We start from the raw sequence: 25448 nt of genomic DNA on the forward strand, positions 1-25448 counted from the left end.
TATTAAGAGTGGTTATAGAGGAATTTTTGCTGCTGCTTTCTGTAGCCTGGCCTTGCCCGTGTTCCCTGCTGCCTTTACCTGAAGAGCTGTTACACGCTGCGTAGAGCAACTCCTAGTGAAGATAAAGATCACCTTCCCCTTTGCTCTATTAAGTTCCTTAAGAGGAAAAGGGAAGATGCTTGTATTCTAGCCAGCTAGTGGCAGTCAGGAAAGAGAATCGGATCTTTTACTCTCTTCGCACCAACAAACAAGTTCTGACAAATTAAATTAATTTATTTTGTACAAATTATAGCAGTGTCACAGTTAATACAGTAGGAAGGATATGTAATTTTATACACCTGTTTTAACATTACAAAATGCCCTGAAAAGACAAGGATGCTGACTGTTTTTTAAGAGGAGTGTCCTGACACTGATCACATTCTACTCTGAAAACACTTCTAACCTTAAAAAAAAAAAAAAAAAAAAAAAAAAAAACCACCACCAAAACAAACAACAACAGAACCACCAGTTCCAGTTACCGAGTCTGACATACAGTATAAAGTGTTAACAACACTTAATTGAGAGGCAGGAAAAATTGGTCGTGTGTCAGTTAACTCATGGAAAGCTTAAAGTGTGCTTTAGTCAGTGCAAGTAGAGGAATGTGCCAACTGCTGTGGTGTCTGACCACCTGGTTCAACCTGGCGAGTTATCCCTGAGAAAGCAACTTCTCTCTGCAAGTCTCTCGGAGTTTGTTGATTGTTGCCATGGACAAGCTTCCAGGGTCTGTGAATATTTTCTGGGGGCAAAAGGAGAAAGTTCTTCGTTAAATGCTGGCTTTGGACAACATGCTGGCACTCACATGTAATTCCCTGAAGTGTGAAATCCCTGCGTTGATGTCCATCCTGTGGAAACACTTACTGCTGTTTGGCCTCCTTGAACCAGGGCAGCATCTTTCCTACTCTGCTGGAAAGACCTGGTAAACCTGCAGCTCGTAACAAGTGCTGTAACTTACGCAAAAGCAATGGTACCAAAGGTAGTTTGAATATAAGTTATTTTAGGAGGCATTTGTGTTGGTGGATGGCAGGCCGATGTAGAACAATATTAATCCGTCCTGAGGAACACTACAAAGCACCAGCGCCTTTTTCTCGTGGTGCTGGCATAGGTTGTTGCGGTGCTGGAACACATAAGTGCATAAGGCGGTATGTTCCTACTGCCAAAAATCGGCCTTCATCCCTTGCTCTGCTACCTTTGCTGTTCCTTTCCACCAGGCTTTCCAGGGGAGTAATGCATATGGATGTAAGAATTGGAGGCATTTAAAATGCTGTCACACAACTGTAACTTTTTTTTTTTCCTTTGACTTGTTGCTGAAGAACAATACATTTGTTTCCACTATTTTATCTAAAACTTCTGACTGAACAAAACTACAAAGCAAGCTGCAAGCTTATGCATTTTAATCTACAGCTGTGTGTGTGCCCCTCAGTTCTCTGTAGTTGTAACTAACAACGCTGGAGCTGAGATTATAAATGAGCCAGTTCTGCGCAGCATTCTGGTCAAGAAGCCTGCACTGCATTAAACTAAAACCTAAGGTTTTGTTCAGAGGAGGGAGGCATGAAATACTCAACTGTCATCACCTCTACTGGTACTAGTAGCTGTGCTGCTGAAAAAAACAAACCCCAAACAAATCCAAACCCAAAACTCTGTGTTTCAAAGTTACCAAAATTGTTTATTTAATTACCTTCAAAGCCCCCTCACTACAGTAACTACTGCACTTAAAATAAACTGTTTTATTCCTTGTAACTTCAAGAAAAAGGTAGTTTATTTTCTAAAACCAGCTGCTATAAAATGTTAAGGTAATTAAAGTAGGGGGGGGGGGGAAGTCCTTCAAGGACAAGTATTTGTATCAGCCTCTGAACTGGTATTCTCCTGGCAGTTAACGTTTAACAAAACCCCTGTTCCAAGCCCTTTATGGAATGGGAAAGCCCCTCGGCCGTCTCTCTTCTACACTAAAGCTGTACCAGTGATTTATTTTTATTTTGCTCCTTTAATTAAAGACACAAACACTAATGAGTTATTAAGCTTATTTTTCTTCTATATGAACAAAAAGGAAATGTAAGGTGAATGATATCCTGCTACGACAGACCTGTGCAGAGCTCCGACATGAGCATGAAGCTCTGTTGGGGGTCAGTGTCACCCGCTGGGATGTCGTTTTGTGCGTGCTGAGCAAACCACCCTAGCGGAGCTGGCCAAGTGACTGGCCAACAGATGTGCTCCTGTTATTTTTCTGCAGCCAACGTCTTTTACATTTCCATCTCCTGAGTTTAGCTCCGAATCTAATGTTCATACAGATTTGGCATCCAATCTGTTAATATTTTGCAAGAGTAATTCTTAGTTTGCAGCTTGTCATAAGACTTGAGCGCTCAACTTCAGGTTGTTTTTTGTCTGGAAATAAGAACTTGGTGCTACCTTTCTATTCTAAACAGAACGCTTTTGTGTTCTGGCACTGTGAAGATTTATCGATGCAAGTTTAAAATTCACTTTGTGTCTATTCTACAGTACTCCATTACAGTTCCTCTGGAAAAAAGCACAAGAACACAAGCCATAGTTCACTGAAAGAATGCACTAAGGTTACTCTTTTGTCAGACTTCCTGCCTTAACTGGTAAAAAGGGCAAAAAGATTTTTTTTTTCCCCCTGTATGACAAATAATGTGAATGGATTGCTGTATGTGTACTTAGATAATAATTCTTTTAAAAACTTCATAGAAAGGTTTGAGTGTCTTACATAAAAACATTCTTAATCCTTTGGCAATTCCCACAGATACATTTCTCCTGGCTGCATCCATCTTTTTGACTGAGCAAAACATTTCTAACTTAGTCTTGTTTTTAATTTGTAACCACTAAGAGCTGCAGAGGATTTACCTGCATGAAGCTGTGACACTCTGTTACAAATGTTCCTTTGGTGATCTGCTTAAATCTATCACAAATGTCAGGGAAATTCGTGGCTTCCAAAATAAAAGCTTGGTGTTGTTTAATTAATGTTAAGGCCACGCGGAAGATGATCTTTGACCCTTCATAGAATAAACAGTCCCATATTCGGAGCACGGTCTGCAGGAAAGGAGAGAATTCACGTTACAGCTTCTTGATTTCCAGTAGGTAATTGCTACTAAAGCAGCACAAATGAAATGACGATTTTGAGTGTCTGTTAAGAGAACTTTATGTTACCAGTTACCTCTACTGGAAGAATGTCAATGAACAAGCATATGAACCAGCGTGACACCACCAGGGTCCACATGACGCCATGTCTTTCCATCAGCTCTGCCACAGCTGGAACTTTCATTTTCACAAGTTCTCCAAGGACTTCCTGATCAGTTTTCAGGCCCAACATTGCAGGACTGTAATAATCTTGGAGAGAAGAAACCAAAATTCAGGAATCTGTGGACATGGATCTTTTCACAAAATTGAAGACAACATCCTGTGCAGCTGAGTATATAAAGGCACGTTGAGCCTGCGGATCCCAGGATGAAGTACAGATGACTGTGCTGTGGTCACACAGCACTTCTCGGTCAGCCAAAGCTGATGCCTCTACACAAATGCTTCATTCGTGCCTACCAAAGGCTCCTTTCTCTCTGATGTTTTTTGGCAATTTGTCCTTCCTTCCCAAGGAAGGATAACCTGGGCAGGTTTTAACTGCTAGCTTAAACTACGAAAGTCTTACTAATAATTAAACAGTTCAGTGTAACCACCCGCTCCTTCCCAGAGTGGGGACTGCACACTTCCAAGTCCACACAATACCCAGACAGGTAACCAAAAACTCCAAAACAACCTGTAGCCTCTAGACTGGGTCCAGTCACAAACTGGAAATGTGAATTTCTGAGCGTGTCAGCTGTGCAGGGGTGCTGGAGGCCAGATACCACTTCTCCTAGGGTGTGACCTAGCCCTTCATTTAAGAGTTTTTCCTCTTTTTCTCGCTGGGCCAAGGAAATCCCACTTTTCATAGACTAATTCCAAAAGGAAGTGAATGACAGATCCCTCAGGGAACATCTTGTCCTACTTAATCTATCTGCAAGATGGGGGCTGAAATTAGACCTACATCTCCTACGCTGCTGGTCACTGCACTAAACCGATAAACCCAAAATTAAGAAAAATGGAGCACACGACAACTGTTACTCCACAGCTGTTTGACAGGGCAAGCATTTTCATTACCAAGGTGCAGGCTGCATAACAAGCATAACAGTTCTGGGTATAGTTAAGGGAAGAAAAAGCTTATTTCAGTTCATAAGAGTTCAGATGGCCCAGCAAAGAATTCAAGAGATGTTTAAGGAATTAATATTTTGGGTTTAGATGGTGACAGAAACATTTAAGCTGGACTTGACGGCTCCAGCCCTGAGAAGCAATCCTTGATGGTTCACTAGTGCTTTGCTGACAAGACCTATGTTACTAACATTGTTTACTGAAGGAAATAACTGGTAACACAAGCACCTTTGTACGTGTTTGGAAAGCTGGGTTCTCTACCTTAGCTGGTTTCTGCCAAGGTTCCCAGACACACACGGCCTAGACCGATGGTTCACATGGAGGTGAAGGAATCAGAAAAAGCAAAGCCTATTTGTCCGAAATAATTTTAATAAAACCTCCCTGCGCCAAAAATAAGTTTAAGGTGTCCAAATTATGCAGAACATTTATAACCACTTCCATTTCTCTAATGAAATCACAGGAGCAGTTTAATATCCCACTCTTTCCTGGGTCAGTGGTTTTCTTGAACACAATTGCCACCGCAGGAGCTTTTTGCTCTACATTTGCCCTGTCCAAACTGCAGAACACCTACAGGAGTTTTTATACTACTAAGGAGCATCGCATTCAGCCTCTAGGAACCCAACTTTTTCTCTGTGAGCCTTGTTTTCTTCCTTCCTATTGAAGAATGATAGGTAAAGCTCCTATCATAAGAGTCACTGCCACTATACACATTCCTTTAACCATTTGCCTTTCGATGGTTTGTAGGGAAAGCTCTGAGAGCTAAAGCACAAGTAATCCTGTGAAAAAGCGTACGAAAGACAAAGAGAGTCACAGCGTGACCTCAAAGCCACACAAAACCCACTCTTCCCGCATATCTGGTGTTAGTGTGGCGCTCATTTGCGAACTGCAGTGCAGGTAAAGTAATGTTGGCTGGCTGAGTAAACCTTTTTCACTTAAAGTAGCATCTTAAAAAAAAAAAAAAAAAAAAAATTAACCCCATTTCAAATAACAGAACAAGCCACCTTCCCTTTCCTACCCTTCCTCCTCCTCTCATACATCCACAAACCATTTTTTTTTCTTTTTTTCTGCTCCCGAGACATGCGAGTACTTAACACTTCTTCGAGTTACCACAAGAGTGTCCTCAGGAGGAAGGGCAGCAGCCCACATGCTCTCTGCTCTGCTGCAATCCTCCAATACTCTGAACTCAAGAGCAGCTGCTATTTTTAATTTGTACAGCAAAGTAAATGTCAGGATCTCAGTGAGAACGCAACCAGACACCCACCTGGCTTTTTGAGAGCTGGTGAGTAAAAAGTTAACAGCCAGGCAACTCGGGTACGTCACTCCTTGAACTGCTGAAGCAGCAAGCAGCCGGGAAGCCTCGGCGTAAATTAAAATTTCGTTCAACTTTTTGTTAGATTGTACTGCTGGACAGAAAGGAAAAAGGAACTATTCATCTATCTGGGGCAGCCTCCTGCTGGTCCTCACGGAGCGGGAGCAGCTCCCACGTGCCCTGGTACACAGCACTGCAACGTCCTGCAAACCAAGCCGGAGGAGGGATTAACGATTTTATGCAAATGCCAACGAGCAGCAGGTTTGTTCCAGGATATTAACCGCCAGTTCACAACAGAAACAAGTTGCGTTCAAAGAATCTGCACCCAAGACATTTGTATATGTAATTATTATACATTAATTATAGTGACTGTGGGTATTAATTGTAATTATTACACATAATTAATATGTAGTTATAATTTATCTATATAATTTTACTACATATATACACTTTTATACATAAATGTATGTACATAAAATTAGCTCCTCAAATGAGGAAAGCCCCCAGAACCATTCCTGCAGGACCTCGTATTTGTGCCAAACTGGCCCACGGATCGTTTACAAGGAAGGCAGCAGCCCTGCAGGAGCCCAGGGGTTAGCTCACAGCTCCAACATCGATCCTTCTTCCAAGGGCAGCGTTACCCGCCGCCGGGAGGGGAGCCAGGCCTCCAGGCACAGCCACCCGGGAGCGCAGCCAGCAGCTCCCACGCCTGCACCCTGCCCAAGGGACCCGCACCAAGTCATCAGGGCGACGCAGGGGTAGCCAGAACCACGCAGGCGAGTCAGAAGAGGACCCAGCGTCGTGCTCGAGCCACCTTTCGTGGCCCACGTCTGGTCTCGCTAGTGAAGGTGGCTTTGTAACTTGGTTCGGTGCCCAAGCGCTTGGTAACATTTAACCTACGTGGCTCTTCTATTCTGTTCTTATTTGCTAGGGATGCCCAGTCCCCAAGCCTTCTAGAAACGTCCCCTCAGCAAAAATCCTGCGGCTCTCCCTCACTGCAGACATTGCACTGTGTGCCCTATTTTCCTCATCTTTTATAATTGGCTGCTCTGCCCAGAATCTCTCCCTAAAGTCAACATATCCTTGTTTATAAACAAGTCTACACAAGCCTAACCCTCCCCGACTCCACAAAGCTGTTTCTCACAAGATACCGCGCAGGAAATTACTTTCACTCACCTTCCATCAAAATACATATCAGCTTTATGTTCCTTCCATATCTTGTCTCGCAAATAATTTGAAATTTCTAGATTTGCATGATCCACATTTAATTAGCATATTAATTATTTTTCCCTCTCATTAATCTGGCAAAATACTGAGCAGTTGATGACCCAGAACAGACTCGAGTCAGTAACTGCTCCCAATCTGCCACATACTAATTTAAAAAAAAACAACAAACAACCCACAGTATCAAATGTAGGGTAATTTTATTGTCTATCTATTGACCTAGGTTGGTTTATCAGAATGTCCTCTGACAATGTATCATCCCCCTGAAAAAACACATAGCCAGATTGTTTCCTTTTATTCCTCAAATTGTCAAATGGAAGTGATAATGTTAACAGGCGATCACATACTATATTACTTTTCATCACATCTTCCTCTGGAAGACAACAAATGCAATATTGCATTACAAATTATTATATTCTATTATTAAATAACTATTAAATTCCAGAAAAATGTCTAGATGAAAATTAAATTTCCCAATACGAAACCTCACATTTCTGAGCTCTTTTGTAAACTGCTCCTAGGCTTTCCTTACCTTCCTCTCAGCTCTCCTTTGTGGCTTACGCACATGCGTCTGCTCTGCCTTGTCTGTCGTTCCTGGTGCCTGCCTAGGGATTTTGGATGCCTTGCTAAGTTTAAGAGTGCCCAGGAGCGTAGCAGAGGGCAGTGCAGGCAGCACCCCACGTGGAATTCGCCCCATCTAGTGCGCCTTCCTCAAAGTCCTGACCCCGAACACCACTGCAGCCCCATGGCTCTGCCGAGGTCGTCAGCTTCTCTTCCTCTTGGAGTCGAGCAGCAAAAAGGAAAAGCTGGCTTCACCACTGCCAGGTATTTTATTGCTGCTGTGCAAGACAGGTGATCAGATGAAGGGGCATTTTTTCTTGTTTAATGGGCTTTTTGTTACTAACAGTGCGCTGACTGTGGCATGCTGTCACCGAGCTTGAAACCTGTTCTAGCTCAGCACCTGGCAAAGAGATACTCCTTAAACTGCATTTCACTGCCTCCCTATCACAATAATTAGCGCCTCTCCAAATCCTACCAGGATGTCCACAACTAAGACATAACTGTCTGCTTGTGCTCCAGAGCAGTAATGAGATTTGCAGGAAATAAGGATAAAGCTTGTAGGGACCTTACGACCTTGTTCTCCGTTACAAATAGAATAAGAGGTTCCAAAAATAAAAGTTTAAGAAGCAGTACTCTTACAGCCTTCTGGAAAGTCAGAGCTGCAGAAGTTAAAAAAGAATCCTTTAAGTCTGTTGTGCGTATGTCAGGTTAAATATAAATACTCCCACTGGAACTAACATGAGATGAATTCTTAGTGTTATAGAAATGCCCAAGACAAGACCCCAGCTCTGCTGCTTATCTTCCAGCATTTCTCACAATTATTTCAAGAGCCTGTATAACCCCGCCTGGGATAAACTGAGCGATTTGTCTTGGCAATCCAATTTATTTAACCAAACTGAAAAATTAAAAATGAGCTGGTTTAACTTTTCTCACAACCATAAGCAATGTAAAGTATTTTATTCACAGGAATATGTTCATAATGTCCATGAGAGCCGTGGCAGGGGGTGAATTGATGTTCTCTCTCCTCCCTCAAACAAGCAAAAATGGTTCATTTTTATATCAACTTGCATCATTCAAAGATGTCCCCTTGCTGTAGATACACGTTACCATTTGCTACCAGACTTCGCTGGAATCCAGAAGGGACAACTATAGCAGGCCTCAGTGCTGGCAGGTGAAAGCAGGGGTTGCCATGAACAGGATCGGCCAACTTCATGAAAAGCACTCGGTTCTACATTTCAAATCAAAACGGAAACAGATTCCGGCACGTGCCTTTGTGGGGGGGGAAAAAAAAAAATCCTTTCCAGTAATCCTTCACTATCAAACTTGACTGTTTGCATGTTGCTGAACGCAGGGGTTGTTTTAAATAACCTTGGCAGTGCAAAGCTTTCCTTTCCAAAAAGATACGCTGTCATAGCTGAGTTTACGAACTTCACGCAACACACATGGAATGAGTTTAATCACTTCAGTTACACAGAGGTCAAACTAGATTACGATGGCAGCCCCTCCTCACCTCCAGAGCATCTAAAGACCATTTATGCTATTCCTACACAATTTATTGACTCGCTCTTTCTCCCTGTTGGCGACTCGGCCTGCTTTGTCCATGGAGGTAGGGCAACGTTCTGCTATTTGATTGCTAACATGGGACAGTCCCAAAATGTGCAATAGGTCTTCTAAGAATCTATATCATGAGCCTGGCATAAAAAGTTGGACAATCTCTGTTTGGGAGGAAATCAGAAAGTCACAACAGGAAAAGGAGGAAAACCAAGAGTACTGCCAATTTTTTTTTTGCAATATCAGGCCAAAGTGACCCCCTGCAGATGTCCTGGCCAAAGTGATATCCTGCAGATACATGGTTAAATGGCAAGCTGAACTCTTAACTATGCTATTTTTAAAACATAAGTTCCTAATTCTCCAGGGAACTGGGAAAAAAAAAAAAAAAAAAAATTCCAACAAACCAACCAACCCAAAACAGGCTCCAGCCGTATTTTATTTTTCCTTCAGCGATCTGAACCGAACCAGAACTTCTCTCCTGAGGTACTGAACTCACACCAGAACCAGCAGAAGCCGTATCATTCACAATTGAACATTAGCTTTAAAAAACCATAAGCAAGCTCAATTCATTTTGGATGGCAGAAGCACATTAAAAAAAAAAAAAATAAAGAAAGAATGCAAGCATTTTGTGGATGCTTATTGGTTGTGATACAGAAATTAAATCTCACAAAATTTAGAATAATAGTATTTTGAGTAATTATTTACTATTAACACCTTTTCAGCAAGCACAAAAAGGCAGCGTTTGATTGTTTCTACGTAATCCCATCTGCCTGATCTTCTGTATCTGTTCCCAAACTCGGAAAATGGATCCTGTGGAGCAGAAAGCCCTTTGCTTTCCTATTTGCATTTCACACAGCACAGTGGGATTCTGAGCAGATGTAGTAGCTACCACTGGAAATTGAAGAAGGATGCTTGTTAATTATACAAACAATGGAAAGAAAGGCAACAATGATATCCTCCCAGACATTACAGAAGGCAGAGATGAAATACAAAGAAACAAAGACTCCACGTGTAACCTCTCAGAGAAAAAACCTGAAGTTAGTGGCACGTTAGAAAGCACAAATGCAACTTTCAGACACTCTAGTTACGGAGAATGAAGCTGGCTGTTTGTTTTTTTGTTTTGTTGGTTTTTTTGTTTTGTTTTGTTTTTTTAAATACTCTCTGTTATGTGCTGCTCAGCAGAGACATTTGCATCATTAAGAACTAGTCTAGATTAAGGTCATAGCTACCAAAGCACTCTCGTACAGGTGACATTCTCCTTTCTTCCCCCTCCCCCCTCTTCCCATCCACTACCATTGGAATTGCTCCTTTTGTGGATAGCGGGTTTTTCATCGTATCAGTGAGCTGCCAGACACCAACGGACACGGGTTATTCACCACTCGGCTGTTTCCAAACTGACTGGCCTGCCTCCAGTCATGGCACTCAGAGTTGTGCCAGCCTGGGTCGCATGCTTTGGAGAAGGCTGCAGCTTACTGGGTTGACAGTGGTCCCAGGAGCCACAAAACACTTTGACAGACTTTTAACAGCAATTTCCTCAAAGGGAGAGGGCATTCATGAACAAGCATTGACAATTACCACCACTGCCTGTAGAGGAAACAAACATTTATTTTTTTTTTTTAAATGAGTTTACAATTGTACAGTGAGTCTGAGTGGCTGATGACTTCAGCTGAATAAGGATTCTTGAATCTGTGGCTTTTTAAATTGCTCTATGGGATTAGGAAGAATAGCTATTTTATCAGTTCACTGCACTGACAAGATTATTCTTAACACCTCAGCACAAAATACAGCATTTACATTCTCTCACACTAAGAACAACCCCAGCATTGCATTTTTCTTCAACTCTTTACAGGAACGCCACAGTCACGCCATGGGAACTACCAAGCACGTTATTTAAAAGACCGGGACAGAAGCAGGAGGCTTAAAATAGAGATCTGGGCAGACACATACGGTTCTAGCCTGATATTTGGAGAGGGAAACCAATTCAACCCTTCAGTCTGAAGGGAAGGAGAATCCTCTTACTTCAAGCTTGAAGAAGCTAACAAGAGAACTCATTTTTATCTTGAAGCAACAGGTTTTAGAACTGTAAGAACAACACATGAGGCTTCTCCACTAGCCATAAATTGAAAGCTTAGTAAAACATTCAAGTCTTCTGAACATAAAACATGTGAATCAACTGAGGCTGTATTTCCCAAGCATCTCTCTGAAACTAAACAGTCACTTCTTGTACACCTAGGTAGACAAAAGCTACCACTGCCCACGGTTTTCTTCATATAATTTCCTTCACTCCCAAAGCACCTCTCCTTCCACAAACACATTCTTTACGCAGCCACCTATGCTGCATATGCACTATGCTATATTTTGAAACAATATCAAACGCACTGTCAGTGCTTCTTCATACTATGCCATGTTAAAAAAAAACAACTTGGCAATACAGTTGGGCAATTTAAAATAAAAAATTTTCCATTATCTTAAATTGCAAATATGACAAATCCAGAGTAAGCGCATCTTAGCTCAGGAAAAGCCAGAGTAATTGTTGGATATATTCACCACTGAAGTACGTCATGAGTATGTCATCTCTGTATATGACATTAGTAAAACTGAGGTTAGAAAACTGCATCCAGCTCTGATATTCACATTTACAGCAGAAAGCTGAAGAACGGGAAAGGACATGAAAGAAAGGGTTATAACTGCTACTTAAAAAAAATTGAGCTCTGTAAGGAACTTCTCTATTTGTAGAATTTATGCAAGGAAAATGAAAAGCAAACTTAACCACTTGATAGAGAAAACACTCTAGGCATTATGGGCTTTTCAATATAGTATGACAAAGTCTTAAAAAGAAGCAACAGCTGTAAGTCAGGACAAGGCAGATTCCAACAAAAAGTATAGCAAAGATTTTTAATAAGAGTGATTTATAGTTTGAATACACTACCAGGAGTGGTTGTAGGGTCTTTACTTCAGGCCAAGTTTGGGACCTTTCACAAAGATGAGCTCTAGCCAAACTAGTCTGCTGCAGAGGGAATGGGAGGAAATACTAACGTTTCCTCAGCTGGCTTCTAGTTCAGCAAATCCCGTTACATTTCCAGTTTTATGAGTCTTGGTATTTAACACATGAATTACTTCAAGCATATGAATATATCTTATGGGGATTTACAAGTTAAAATACAAACCTGTCTATCAGGATCTACGTTGAGCACCTACAATGGCATTATACATGTCTGCCATTATATTACGCTTCTTGCTGTCAAAGCGACACATTCAGGAAGGCTGAGCTATTAAAACTGAAAACTGAACGTGCAGAACCCTGGCTGACCATTAGAAGGCCAAAAAAAAAAAAAATGTTGTGGGGAACGAAACAAGCTATTCACTCGGGCTTTGCGCCTCTGCTGCTTTAATTGCGCAGTTAAAACAGCACCATCACTTCAACGCGGAGACAGCTCTGTCAAAGCTACAGTTTCAATGCCACCTTGCACATCAGTGCTTCCACAACTCAAAACTAGAGCCGTTAGCTAAAACTAAAAAATAACAACCCCAAAAAACCAACATGGCTATTCTGATAGAACATAAAGCACAAACCTGATGCTGCATGGTAAGGCTTGGCCACTAATTGCTTTTTGCACTTCAAAATAAAAAAAACAACAACAAAACAAAACAACAAAAAAAAGGGACCTCTTCCCTCAAACCCACACTTCTGTGTTTCCAGCACTCTACCTACCCTCCTCGTTTTGATCAGTCCTAACTAAACTAAGATCTCATTTGAAAAGTTTATTATGCTGGTGGCCTTTGAAAGGTGCGAAACTTTGATTTATTGGGGAGATAAACGGGCAAATACCACTGTCTGCACAGACAGCCAAGGGCTGCAGTCCCACCCAGAGTGATACCACAGAAGGCCTACTGAAGATACCTCAAGTTCAACATAATGAAGTTCTGTTAATACGGGGTTTGCTTGCTTGCCTGCCAGGAGGAAAGAGGCCTACCTGACTTCTCTGGCTGGAATAAGTCATTTAGGTTCTGCTTCCAGTGTAAATACAGTCATATCAAGGAACACAATACTCTTCAGCATTTTTAAACACTATGGGTCCTTTGCTGCATAGCTGAAACTTAGCATGTTTCCTCACAAAAGTAAGGCTGGCAACATGTATATTATACTTGTCATATACACGAAACTTCTGGTTTAGACAAAACCAAGATTTCTACCCAGCTACCTACGGCACACCTACTAAATATTGAGACTCTTCTTTTATTGATGAGACTTGTGATTTGGGGTGCAGGGCAGGGGGGCGTATGACATGTACAGGGAATAAATTATTCCAAAAGTATAAATATATATATCATCTTAAAGAAGAAAAACATCAGTTACTCATTTCCTGCTTGTTCAAGTCTCCCAAATCCCCTACCAGTTCAGATTTGTAAGTCATAAGCATTTCAGGCTTATCATGGTTTCTAAATACAGGCACATGATGACTCCTACATTCCACCTTCAGCTTAACAGGACACTGCATGCTTAATTCCTAGGTAAATACAACTGACCTCTAATGTTCAAAGATTAAGGCTTTCATCGTGGCTGCTGGTTAACAGTGAAACACGTTGGAGTCCTGTATTTCAAAACTCCTAATCATGCAGCCCACCAGCCAAGCATCCCTGTCTCCTAGGGGTCGACGTGATGTTGAACTCCAGAGGTGCTACGGCTTCACGTGCGATCACAGAGGAACTCTCTAAGGATGAGCGAGAACTCTGCCAGCTCACGGCCCTGTAGCTGGGTGCTGCCAGAGGAGGACGTTAAGCAAACAGCCCAGAACTGATCAATCCACTGAAATTTTCTGGGTTGATGGTGCTATGAAAAAAATGCTCGGTTATCAAAAACTACTTTGCAAACATGAAGTCAGGCATGTAGTGTACAGCCTTGCAAGGAGCTTTCCACACCAAAGGCACGTGCCTGCGGTGCTCAAATCTTCTCTGTGAAAGGACACGCTTTTCAACACAACAGTCTCCTTCACAGGTTGCAAACTCAACTCAACACTACCACTATTCAGGTCTACCAGTGTCTTGTACATGCACAGCTGAATAAAATGCTTCATGTGAAAAAAAGTTCCACTCCCTTTTGGAGAAGCAGGTCTTAAAAAGATGCAGCTGCCTAGCCAGTTCTGCATTCAGAGGTTCCCTGGCAATACCCAATCAGGGCACTAAAATAAATTCAGCCACAAGAACAAAACACATACATGCTTAACTTCAAATAAAGGAGGCAAACAGTCCAAATAGAAATACTGTAAAGGTAGAACAGCATTCTGCGTTTCTCAAGTGGCCCTTCCCTTCAAACCTGGAACCTGGAAGACTGCATGATGGGACTTTAAAGAAGTAATAACACAAATCACTCAAAAGACAAGAATATACAAGACTTTGATACACATCTATGTTATTATTCAGTTCAAACATTCATGTCTGTTACTATGCCTAATCTCTTATGCAACAGTACCTGCAAGTCTACGGCTGATACAACTGAGAGTCACAGAGAGCTCAAAACAGAAATGCATGAGATATCTGTTATCTTGACGTGCAGACATTTGCCTTAACCAGCAGTTGCTAAGCTACCCACCAAAGTGGTATCTTGCATTGCACCTTGTGTCCTTGCAGTTAATGCCGGTTAGTTCAGTGCAGGCTACTACTTTTGTGACTTTTTCATCATTCAAAACTCTGTTCTTATTTTTGATTATTGATAAACAACCAGGCAGTACATGTGGGTAAAAAGAATGTTAAAAACCAGAAGGCTAAGAAGTACTAGGCTGAAGGAAGGTTGGTAGACTGATCCTGGAAGAATGCTGGTAGGCTGTACCTAATGTAAAGATTTTTATTAAAAATGTTGGAGAAAAAGCTATTAACAAACCTAAACTGAGGGATACTGTCCCATGTCAATACACAAGGCACAACAGAATAACACAGTGAAAAGACTGCAGTAAGAGAGACTCGATGATATTGAAAATAACGACAAGAATGTGCAAATAAAGTTCAGCAAAAAGGTGTTGTAAATTCCTATCAGCTGTGGAAAAAACATCTGGACAATGAGAGAGGAGCAATAGCGCATGCATTATTACTGAGATCACAAATCAAAACCAGAGTGCCACAAGGGAAAAGGCAAGGGAAATCCTACAGTTTTTCTCTCTCAAATAAAACACTTTCAGCTGTGGAAAGACTGAAATAATGCCACTGCACAAGGCACTAGCAAATTTTCCCAGTGGAAACAAAAAAGGGTGCCACTGTGATCAGGTTAAAAATAAGAAAAAAAAAATCAATTCAAACTGGAACAAGCACACAAAATCATTATCAGGCTAAAATGGGAACAGAGAAGAGTTTCATCCAAGAGTTTGACTGAAGCAGCTTAGTAATACAAAAGACTAAAATGAATTGACTGTATCCTACAAATACTTGAAAGGTAAGCACAGGAGAGAGGGGGACTTTTTTACTCCCAAAAGTCAGCACTGGCACAAGAATAAAACGGTACAAAACCAGCCATGAACAGGCTAGTGCAGAAATCATAAGACCTCTCTTAACCATTAGAGGAGTACTCTACAACTGGTTGTCAGTAAGAGTAAATAACTCCGGTACAATAGTTCAGTAGACTAGAATATAGCTTGACAAACACTGCTGCTTTCAGACTGAGAACCACTGAAGTGAGGGGGGAAAAAAAAAAATTGTTTCTGCTATATATAAGCAAAACTGTCATGCTAAAGTGAGTCCCAGTTGTCAAGCTTTTCTTCTCTTAAACTCACCACTTAATCACAAATATGTAAAACATGACAAATATGCTCCTTAAATTACATACCAAAGTACCACAGTTAAAAGTTCCCACCTACCTGATGCTTTCTAAAGCAACCTCCCCAGTATTTCCTCAACAGAGCAAAAAAATTTCTCAGCAAGAACCACAGCTATGAAACCGAACAGAACCACTAGGGCTGTGCTGAATACAAAGTGCAGACATTCGTTCTGAGCTCAAATTGAATCCATACTCCTTCGTGTGGGCAATACTGTCTGCTCCAGTCATCTGGTTTTGAATGAACCTGGGCATAAAAGATCTTGGTAACACCCAAAACTTCAGTTAAACAAGTAATTCTGTTCCTCCTTGCTGTGTTTAAATGAGATATGCTCCTAATCCCTCCAAATCCCCAGCTGAGCAGCTGACAGACACAACAGGCAGTAAACTACAGGCTTGCCTTCAGCAGAAGCAGGACCTTTCTGGCCTCACCCAGCTGTACCCAGCAGTGCTACGTTCAGCCAGACGAATGGCACGCACACAACTCCACACACCAACAAACCAAACCGTAATTTTTGCTGGCTCACTCTTCCAGCTGTGCTAACTCCATTTGGGTGTAACAGAACAATTTAGCCAGAAAACCTCTACTGTTGGGGTGCCATTCCCGAGTTCCCCCCTCCTATCAGCGGGTGGAGCAGTCACACCTTCATCGGAACCTATGGTACCTACGTCCACCTAGACCTAGAGAACAGCACAAATGGGGAGGTGAGCCACAGCTTAGGGAGCCCTTCTCTGTCACTTCCCCAGAAAGCTGCCACAAATGCTCCCATCTGACACATTCTACATTTTTCAATCAATGACATTGATCTGTGGCTGGCTTGGTTCATCTGCTGACCGAAAAAACGCTGTCAGCATCAAGGTACTGGAGCAGCTGTTTAACGCAATTAAATGTGTGTGGGCCAGGGGAAGGAAGCATTCACAGGGACACTGCAGAGGGCAGCGAAGGGATTTCTGAACTGTCCTAATTTTAACTGGCAGCGACAGGACGCACTTTAAAATGAGGACATGACCTGGAGGCATATCTGTTGCAATGAAAGGGGAAAACCGTGTAGATTATAATGCAAACAGATCAACAACAGAGCGTGACCAACGAAACTAAAGGAAAAATGCTGTCTAATCAAGCAGTTAACACCCAACAAAAATGGCTGCTACTTTTCCCTTTGAAGATCTGGAGAATATACAATGTTTCTCTGCTTCCCCAACAAGTAAGTGTAGGGTTTTAAACAGAAATGCGCTGTACATTGCACTAATAACAGAAGGGCAGTACCTACTTACCACATTAAGTTTCTTCACGTATACAGTCTGCCTGTCTCTCTCTCACATACACACACACGATATTTCACTGAAATTATGCCAATTATTTTATCTGTCATGCTTTGACTTTTATAAATGTTCAATTCAAGCAAGATATAGGAGGGTAGTGGGAATAAAAGTGGAAAAAAATGGGAAAAAAACCAAAAAGCATCAGCAACTAGTTTTCTGAAAACAAAGCCTTGTATTATTCAATATAAACATTTTTACTACATAAAAGATTCATATTACCTAACTTGGGATGTCGTTGAGCACTCAAGCTGTGAGGGGCACCTCTAGCTCTCTTAAAACTGACTGTGGAGGTGAAAAAAGGCACACTCAGATCAGCAATTCTGATCAGATAGCCCCTTCCCCACTGACTATCAAAGAAACATAAGCATGCATGTTTTTAACTGTAACACCTCAGATGGATGTGCTGAACCCAGGCCAAAGTCTGTAACAAGGCTCTTGTTACAGGGTAGTAAAAATGTATCTATAAACAGGGTAGTAAATATATGTCTATAAATATAACTTAAGTAAATGTACATCTCCTTTGTACACAGTAATTGCCTTTCACATTGAGTTTCTTCTCATCACCAATGCTACTGGTGTAAGATAAATTCAACAACTAAGAGGGAAAAATAAGAGCAACTTTTGTCATTTAGGTGTCAGCAAAGTGTAGAAGAAGGATATACAAGAAGAACTAAAGGTTTTATGACAAACTAAAGCAAGCTCCCTGCCAAAAACAATGAATAAAAAGTTCTGAATCTACTCCCTTGCCCCAATTAAAAACATATAAGACTATCAAAAAGATTAACAGCAAAAGTTGCCACACATCATTTTGCAGTGAAACTTGCCTTTTACTGAGGGCGCTATCCCTCACACAGTGATGTCAACAGAAGGACATCCACCAATGTCAGCCAGTGGCAGGTCAGGTGGCAGACAGCAGCCTTCAAGTCTCCTACCTGTTTGCACAGCTTATAGCTCTCAAGGCCGGCACACAAGCAACAAACACAGTTGATTTCTTTAGACTTTTTATAGCTTGATAGTAAATTTCAAGGATGCAAACCGTCAAATATTTACAGATTGATTCGATAACTCATAGCATTCCCTGCCTGTCTCTACTCTTTCAATCTGCAAGCAAAGTCCAACAACTCTGCTCATATGCAAGGAAAACCTGAGTTCCTGTAGGGTGTGTTCAGTGTAAGAGATGATGTCTTATAGTTGTTCAAAAGCAGTAAAAGATTCCCTCAGCTCTTTTTGCTTCTTTCTCAAAGCCTTTTCCCTTCTGTTCAATAAGGAACCAAAAGTCATATACTTTTTTCTTGTTTAATCCTAAACAAGAACAGGAAGAAGCAGGAATGAAAGTATCAACCTTGATGTCTTTGACCAGCACTTAGCTGACACTGTAATACCAAATTCAGTCTCTAACCATTTGGGATAAAGATCTGTTCAAAAGCAAAACTGGGCCAATAGGGAATTTCAAAGCTTCCTTACAGAAAAATTAGTCTTCCATTTTGAGTATGGCTTTACATTAAGGGTGTAGCTGTAGTCAGTCCTGTGCTAATGGGAATTCACAATGAAACCATTCTTCCCCTAATTAAATCCCAAGAGAGAACATTCCCAAATGTATTTCACAGCAGTATAAAACATAGCTGTGCCTGACGTCTGCTTCCGGTTTTAAACCACTTCACATGTGTGGTGAGATTTAGCTTACACATGCAGCAAAATTCAGTGTGTAAACACATCCTGCAAACCCAGAGATCCACAGAAGGGAACCTAGCGAGCTGCTGAACTGACCAGATGTGGATATTGTCTATAGCTTAGGGTGTGCTGAATTTCCCCCTGGCCTCTATTGACCAGCCTGGCTAGATCACCATCGATTGTAACAGAGCTTTGCTAAGAGCTCCACATACAGACACAGACAGGGATTTTGACGTTTGTTTGCTTTGTTGCAAGCTCATGATGTCTAAAGTGCCCAAGACACCCCTGCTCAGAAGTTGGGGACACAGCAGCAACTACTGTGCCTAGCAGAAACTACCACCACCTTGCCAAATACCTCACGCTACCTCCAGCCAAGCCACTGCGAATTCCTACTTCAGGCTCGGTGCTCAGACTGCACATCTTTGCTTTGCTCTGCAATCACTGCTTCATCTGTGTCTCTCATCATATTCCTGCAGCCAGAAGTGCCAAATCCCAGACACCTTTGCAAATCCTGCTCCCCAGCATCATACTGATAAAGGACAACATGTACCTAACGGGTATAAGTAGTGAGTGAGAAGTAAGGCTGCAAATTAACATACACATAAACCACTGCATCAGGATTAAAATCTGACTACAAAGGAGACAAGTTTTGCCTGTGTGCTGTGTCTTCGTCTTGTGTTTCCAGGACCCTAGAAAATCTTCAATCCATGCAAGTCTGTTTTAACATCTAAAACCTCTAAAAGCAGAAAAGCATGCTAAGATAAAATAAAAGCCAAGCTCCAATATACAAAAAAAAAAAAAAAAAACAAACGTGTTTTTAGCATACCAGGCAATATTCTTCCAATAAGAGCATCTAGCAACCAAAAGGACTCCTCTTCATTCTTTGTAATAAGAATCAGGTATCCAGCTATGAAGTTCATGCCCTGAAATAGAAAGAAGGGTTTTATGATGCATACACTTATCAATTTCCAGTTTATTTCTTTCGATTAAGGGCTAAATTACTGCAGTTCTACAAAGCAGGCATATTAAGTAAAATCTAGTAATAAAGTCCACTGGTTGAATAAGCTGTTAAACCTGCATGATGAGAGCTAAGAAGAGCCATTAACAAAGATCAAGGAGAGGAAAATTAAAAGGAAAAGTTCAGTAGTCTATAATTTACCTTCAATTTTGCCTTTTTTTTTTTAAAATCCCAAAGCCCTGTCCCAATGTAATTGAAGGCTGCTTTGTCCAGAACCAAACCACAACTGTATTAGATGTGTAGCACAAACACAACATACCTGCAGATAGACAGTGTGGCTGCAGAAGTAGAATGCCAGACCCAAACACTCCTTAGTAAAAAGTTGCAGCTCCAGCAGCTTTTATATGCTGTTGCTGCTCAACTCATCGAATGACTGCGTACAAGTAATTTGCTTCCATAATACCTCCAGTACTGCCTATGCTAGTCAACCACTGGCAACTATAGCACCTGCCTTTCAAGGTGCAAACAGAAGTAAACACCAAGGGGTGGGGGGATTGGAGGAGCTACCAGTAAATTTGTGAAAAGTAGTCAAGTCATGACTGGCCAAATTCCAGCTGTGCTATTTTTGTAACTGTTACTGACACTCTCTGACTGGAGAAGTGACATACAGAACACACAGGTCATGAACTGGTATTCCCTATAAACACATTGCCTCTGTCTCAGGCACTCTTTTTCTTGTATCTGCCACAACACCACTAAGATACGGCAATATTACTGATTTACATGCACAGTAGTCCACTTCCTTAAGCATTTTAAGTATGTCTTTTGCATTGTAAACAAGCTGACAACCATAACAACGTAGACAGCACATCAGTACCACAATATACAAAAGCTGCCTTTGAGGTGCAACCCCCCAACTTGGCAGTGACAAAGTCTTCCTAAGCTAACAGAAAATTACCTTTAAATATTTACAGGCTATGAAGGCTGGCGTTGGCTACATTACCTGGGAAAAGGGTTTCATCCCTTTTTTTTTGGTCTTCTCCCTGTCCTCTCTCCCTTCCAAGCTGGACTCCTCCAGCATGTCTACCGCCACTGGCAGCACCTCTGTCTCTAGGTATCCTGCAGCAGCTGCAAGCCAGAGAACAGCCACCAAAAAGAACACCCCTCGCAGCCCCCGGAAGCTACAACTTCCTCTCTGAACCAAGATCTCATTTACTGTATCGAACAGGTTTGACTCACCTGCGGCACCTCAGAAGGCCTGGCAACACTCCCAGAATGTGGGAATGTTAGGACACTGCACCTTCTCCAATGTTTCATTTTCAAGCTTTGAGTCACTACGGCAGTTGTTACACAAATGGCTTGGACAGACCTTGCACGGCCTTACATGGTGCTTGCCTCCTAGTGAGGAAGGCAACTATTTGTTTCCATGCTGACAGTTAAGTAATTGCATCTATGGTGACAAGAGACTGTACATACATGGCACGTACAAAAAACTACTCTGGAGCGTATCTTCACAGGACACTGAATTTTGCTGGTTATACCAAGGTAAGCAACACCGTACCACTGTCACAGCATGACAATGCAAAGCCTAGCACACTCCCAGATGGGAGACTTAAGTGCCAGGGAGTACCACAAGTGCACTAGCATTATGGAAACATCCCCTGAAAAGCCTTCGGACAGTAAAAGCTCTGCAAAACACTCAGAAAAAAAATTTCCATTTTTCACTCTGAGTTTTCTAGTGTTTACAGGGTCTCTCTGGTCATTCAGCAGGTATAGCTATATATTGATGAAGTCTGCTGCTTCACTAGCAGAAAAGGTGATTTCCTGAAACTTTGATTGACTTACAACATGCCTTGGAAAGCAGACATTGACCTTTGGTTTATGTTCTAATTACCTAGCCAGAAAAGATAACATTTATCCTGTGAGGAGACCATAGGTGAAAAGAAATCACATGAGGCAGTTTAAGTCTTCTTCTTTCATCTCCGGTGTTCATAATGCCAAGTTAAAATGGAAAGATTAGCCCATTAAACAGTTAACGTACCAAAACCTTTCAGTAACAACTGGACATACATTTTGGGTAGAAGATAGCATGGTTTAGAAGTTTGTGGGTATAACTGCCTCTATATAGGAGCCTGACACTTGCAAAAGGGTACTCACAATTCGACCCCTTTTGTTATTCTAAAAATATTAAAATTATATTTAATACATAGTACATAAAACTGAAAATAATAAAGATCATTCATCCTTTACTCACATTCAAATAATTTCTGTACTGAAACTGGTTGAGGGAAGAATTTTTTTTAGTGACTTCAGTCTAGGTTTAAGTCTCTCTTGCATCTTCTCCTCTCCAGATTTCAATAAATACAACCCATCCTCTTTTAACTTTAGAACAGTTGTATTTACTGTACTTTCTCCACTAACATGAGGTATAGGCTAGCACACATATCCTTGGCAAGGAAGGGGAGGAGAGAACTTAAGTGAGCTGAAAACACATTTCGCTCATGACAGCTCCTGCTTCTTTTTGATCCTTAAAGGTAGCCACTTTTTTCTTCACTGTCATGAATCAACTTTTATCTTCTTTGTGTCCCACAGGAAACTTTAGAGTACTTGGCAGTGACAATAGGAGCTTTTTTGAGTTGCCATCTAAGAAGTATCAGGTTGAATTTCAAACAAATTTTCTTCCTACTTGTCTGTCTATACTGGGAGATGGCATCAAATAAATGTTTCCGTCCCCCCAACTACGTGATGTTGCATCAGCACTGATCTTCCTGTATTTTGAAAAATGTGACAGTGAAAACAAAGGAAATTGAGATCTCACGATGCCCCGTACATACCAAGGAGTGTTTTGGAAAGATGGCAGGAGAGAGGAAGAGGGAAAGACAAGCTCGCTTTCTCTTCCTCTCCAAAGCAACTAATCTTGATACGACCATGCGTGATAAAACACTCATTTCTTGGCTAACAAATGGAACCAAAAGTGATCAAGCTAGCTGCAAAAAAAGGCCACAGAGAAACTCACAAGGGCATTTGAACTTGCCTGAAGCGATTCATTTCCAGTGCAGGGCCATTTTAAAAACAGAAATAATTTGTGGATCTGCTAAAAACCACTCATTCTAATGGACAAGAACAATTACCATCGGTGAAATGCAGCATTGTTTAGAAAACAGTGATTACCTACCTGACAATATCCTACTGCTTTATTATGATGCCCATATGCTACCAATACGTTGTAGAGCGTATGCTGCAAACAGGGATCAGCAGTTTTGCGGAATTTTACATTATCTGGAAATGTTCTGTTCATGTCTAGACAAAAGGGGAAAAAGACCGAAATTAAGAGCTGTTCCCTCCTTCACTTTCCAAGCAAACTTTTACAGTGCTTCTGAAGTACAACTGAAACTTCACTATGGTTCCCTAAAACGTAGTTTTGGTGGATGAATTTTAACAAACAGCTTTACATCCATTTTGGCTAAAAGGTCATCTGAATCCAAGGATAATCTGTTCCTAGAAAGATTAATCCTATCAGCCTACAGAAATCGGTTTCAAGCAGGACTAAAGAAATTCTTCTGCAGATTGGACTCTCTCAACATCTGACTGCAAAGGCTTAAATGAAAGCAAACCAGACGTTTAGACTGACAGAAACAACATGTAACAAATCTATCCAGCCAAGCACCATGAAATGAGCAGCGTCTCTAGGAAAGCATATTCTCATTACAAATCCGATGAACTTTCAATGGACTTACTCAGTGAACTTCTACTAAACAGTCCCAAACAGATAAAAAAAAAAGTCCTGTTCCTGTAGCTGGTGACTTCCACTTAAAATCACATTTTAAAAGGTTTTTTTAAAGTTTCTCCATGATGTAACCATGAGAAAAGTTGTTTCTTCATTGATGCAAGATCACAGAGAAGAGTGATTTTTGATCTCTAAGCAGCAGAGCACATCCCATGTGCTTCAACCCCAATCCTAAACCAAGTAAGGACTATGCAATTACTAACATTTCAAAACATTAATTTCTTCCAGACCATACATGAATAGTAGGACTCATCTCTCCTTACAAAGGTCTGAAAATTAGACACGCAAGTTTGAGCTAGTCACCCAAAACTCCCTTCAGTTGTTGGAAAGAAACAGGCACAATTAATTTTTGGCCTGCTTCACTCTATAAAAAGGGAACCCAAGGTCGCTAGTCCAGACTTGTGCATCTGATTTTTAGAAGTTTAAGCTGGGGAGAAAAATCCTATTCAAAAGTAACTTTGAAGATTTTCAAAACCCAAGACTTATTAATAAAATATGAATAGTTGTTTTGGTTATATTTAACAACAGCAAAAAAATTGAGTTAAAGTTATGAAAAAAAAAAATCAGTAAGAGCACTACTGTATAGATATTCACAGTCTAAGAGTTATCACTTCTTATCAGCCTTTTCCTGCATAGAGGAAGAAGTCTGTTACAGCTCTGACACAAAGTTGAGCTGTAAGCAACCAATAGGAAGAAAGCTCCCCAAAATCACATGTAGGGTAATGGAAGCCACAAGCATTAAAAAGTTATCGCACTAATCACTATTTCTTCCTTTTAAAGTGAACTAATCATTTACAGAAATGGGAGGGCAGGGAAATATTTCACTTCACCTGTCATGCCACTGAAAAGAAAAACACAAGGAAAAAGACAATTTTTAAAAGGACTTGAGGATCAGCCAGTTCCAGGACAAATAAATTTGTTTTGTTTCTTCTTGGTAGGAAGAGCAGCATAATAAGAATTCGTTGTTTATTAAAGTATATGCTGGATGTTACAGAAAAGATTAATGTTGACACTCCAGTTATGGCTCTTCCCCTCAGCTATGCAGAACAAGGGTGAGGTGGGTTCACGAAAAGTCCATTTCATATGGAGCAGAGACTACTCAAACTGAAATCTTTAATTTCACAACCTGAGGAAAGCCTGCAGTTGAGATAATGAGCTCCAATTTGCTTTCTGATTGCGGAGTATGTTTTTCCCACAAGGATCTGGGGAAAGTCTTCCCTAATTTCATGAAGGATTTAAACTTCTCTTTATATTTAGCAACAGTATTTTAGTCTTGGGGGAGGAGATGGGGACAAAAATCAAGATACAACAGGTGGAAGTCTTTACCTTTAACAGAAGATATAGGGCACGGTCTCACAGGACTCCTTGTGCCAGATTATTGTCTTGAGCACACCAAGGGCAGGGGGATCCCACTTCATCTCCAACCTCCCCTTCCTCCACCTCTGAGGGTCCTCCTGCAAGGTGAGGGAAGTCAACCCACTCCCAGGTGCGCACAAACTGACATGTTTTACCATACTACAAGACGACTGCCAGAGATTACTCGAGGCAAACAGCAGAAGCAGGCAAGAGCTGTTCATCTGACCTGAGCACTTATCCCTGCTTTACTACACCCATCTCAGAAGAGACATCCAAACACCTCCTTCTCTCACTCTGTGCAGTTCACCCTCTGACCTGCTATCCATTAACCTACTTTGTTCGTGACAGACATTAGCATCCAAAGGAACACAGCCTCAAACTAGACCAGTTTGGTGAAAAAACATCAGAATTATTTTCAAGCAGGGCAATGAACACTGGAACTTTATACTGCTAGATAAACCTCAAAACCATGACTATCCTGTGGTTGTGTGCAGAGCTGCTGGCTATAACCAAACTAGGTATAGGAGCATGGGACCAGGGAGAAGGCCACAAAGAAAAGACTAGCTACTCCTTTGCAGCAAATGTAGATTAAATCCAAACAGCACCTTTTAGATGATCTTTCAGTGCTCTGAGGTGGCAGTGTTATGCTGCTGTGAAAAAACAGCAAGGGCTTTCCTTT

General features: G+C 41.3%; 1 protein-coding gene across 1 annotated transcript in view; it reads right to left on the minus strand.

The window, feature by feature from the left end:
• Positions 1-648: 648 nt before the first annotated feature.
• GRTP1 (growth hormone regulated TBC protein 1) overlaps positions 649-25448 on the minus strand; it is a 37883-nt gene continuing 13083 nt past the window's right edge. The window contains exons 4-8 of the mRNA XM_086482104.1: positions 22802-22926; positions 19495-19591; positions 3206-3378; positions 2896-3081; positions 649-775 (exon numbers count right to left, since the gene is read on the minus strand). Of these exons, the coding sequence (XP_086338230.1) occupies positions 686-775; positions 2896-3081; positions 3206-3378; positions 19495-19591; positions 22802-22926 (671 nt within the window). The 3' untranslated portion in view covers positions 649-685. The remainder of the gene's footprint in view (positions 776-2895; positions 3082-3205; positions 3379-19494; positions 19592-22801; positions 22927-25448) is intronic.

This window comes from Leptosomus discolor, chromosome 1, assembly GCF_034619465.1.
Source record: "Leptosomus discolor isolate bLepDis1 chromosome 1, bLepDis1.hap2, whole genome shotgun sequence".
Taxonomy (NCBI): domain Eukaryota; kingdom Metazoa; phylum Chordata; class Aves; order Leptosomiformes; family Leptosomidae; genus Leptosomus; species Leptosomus discolor.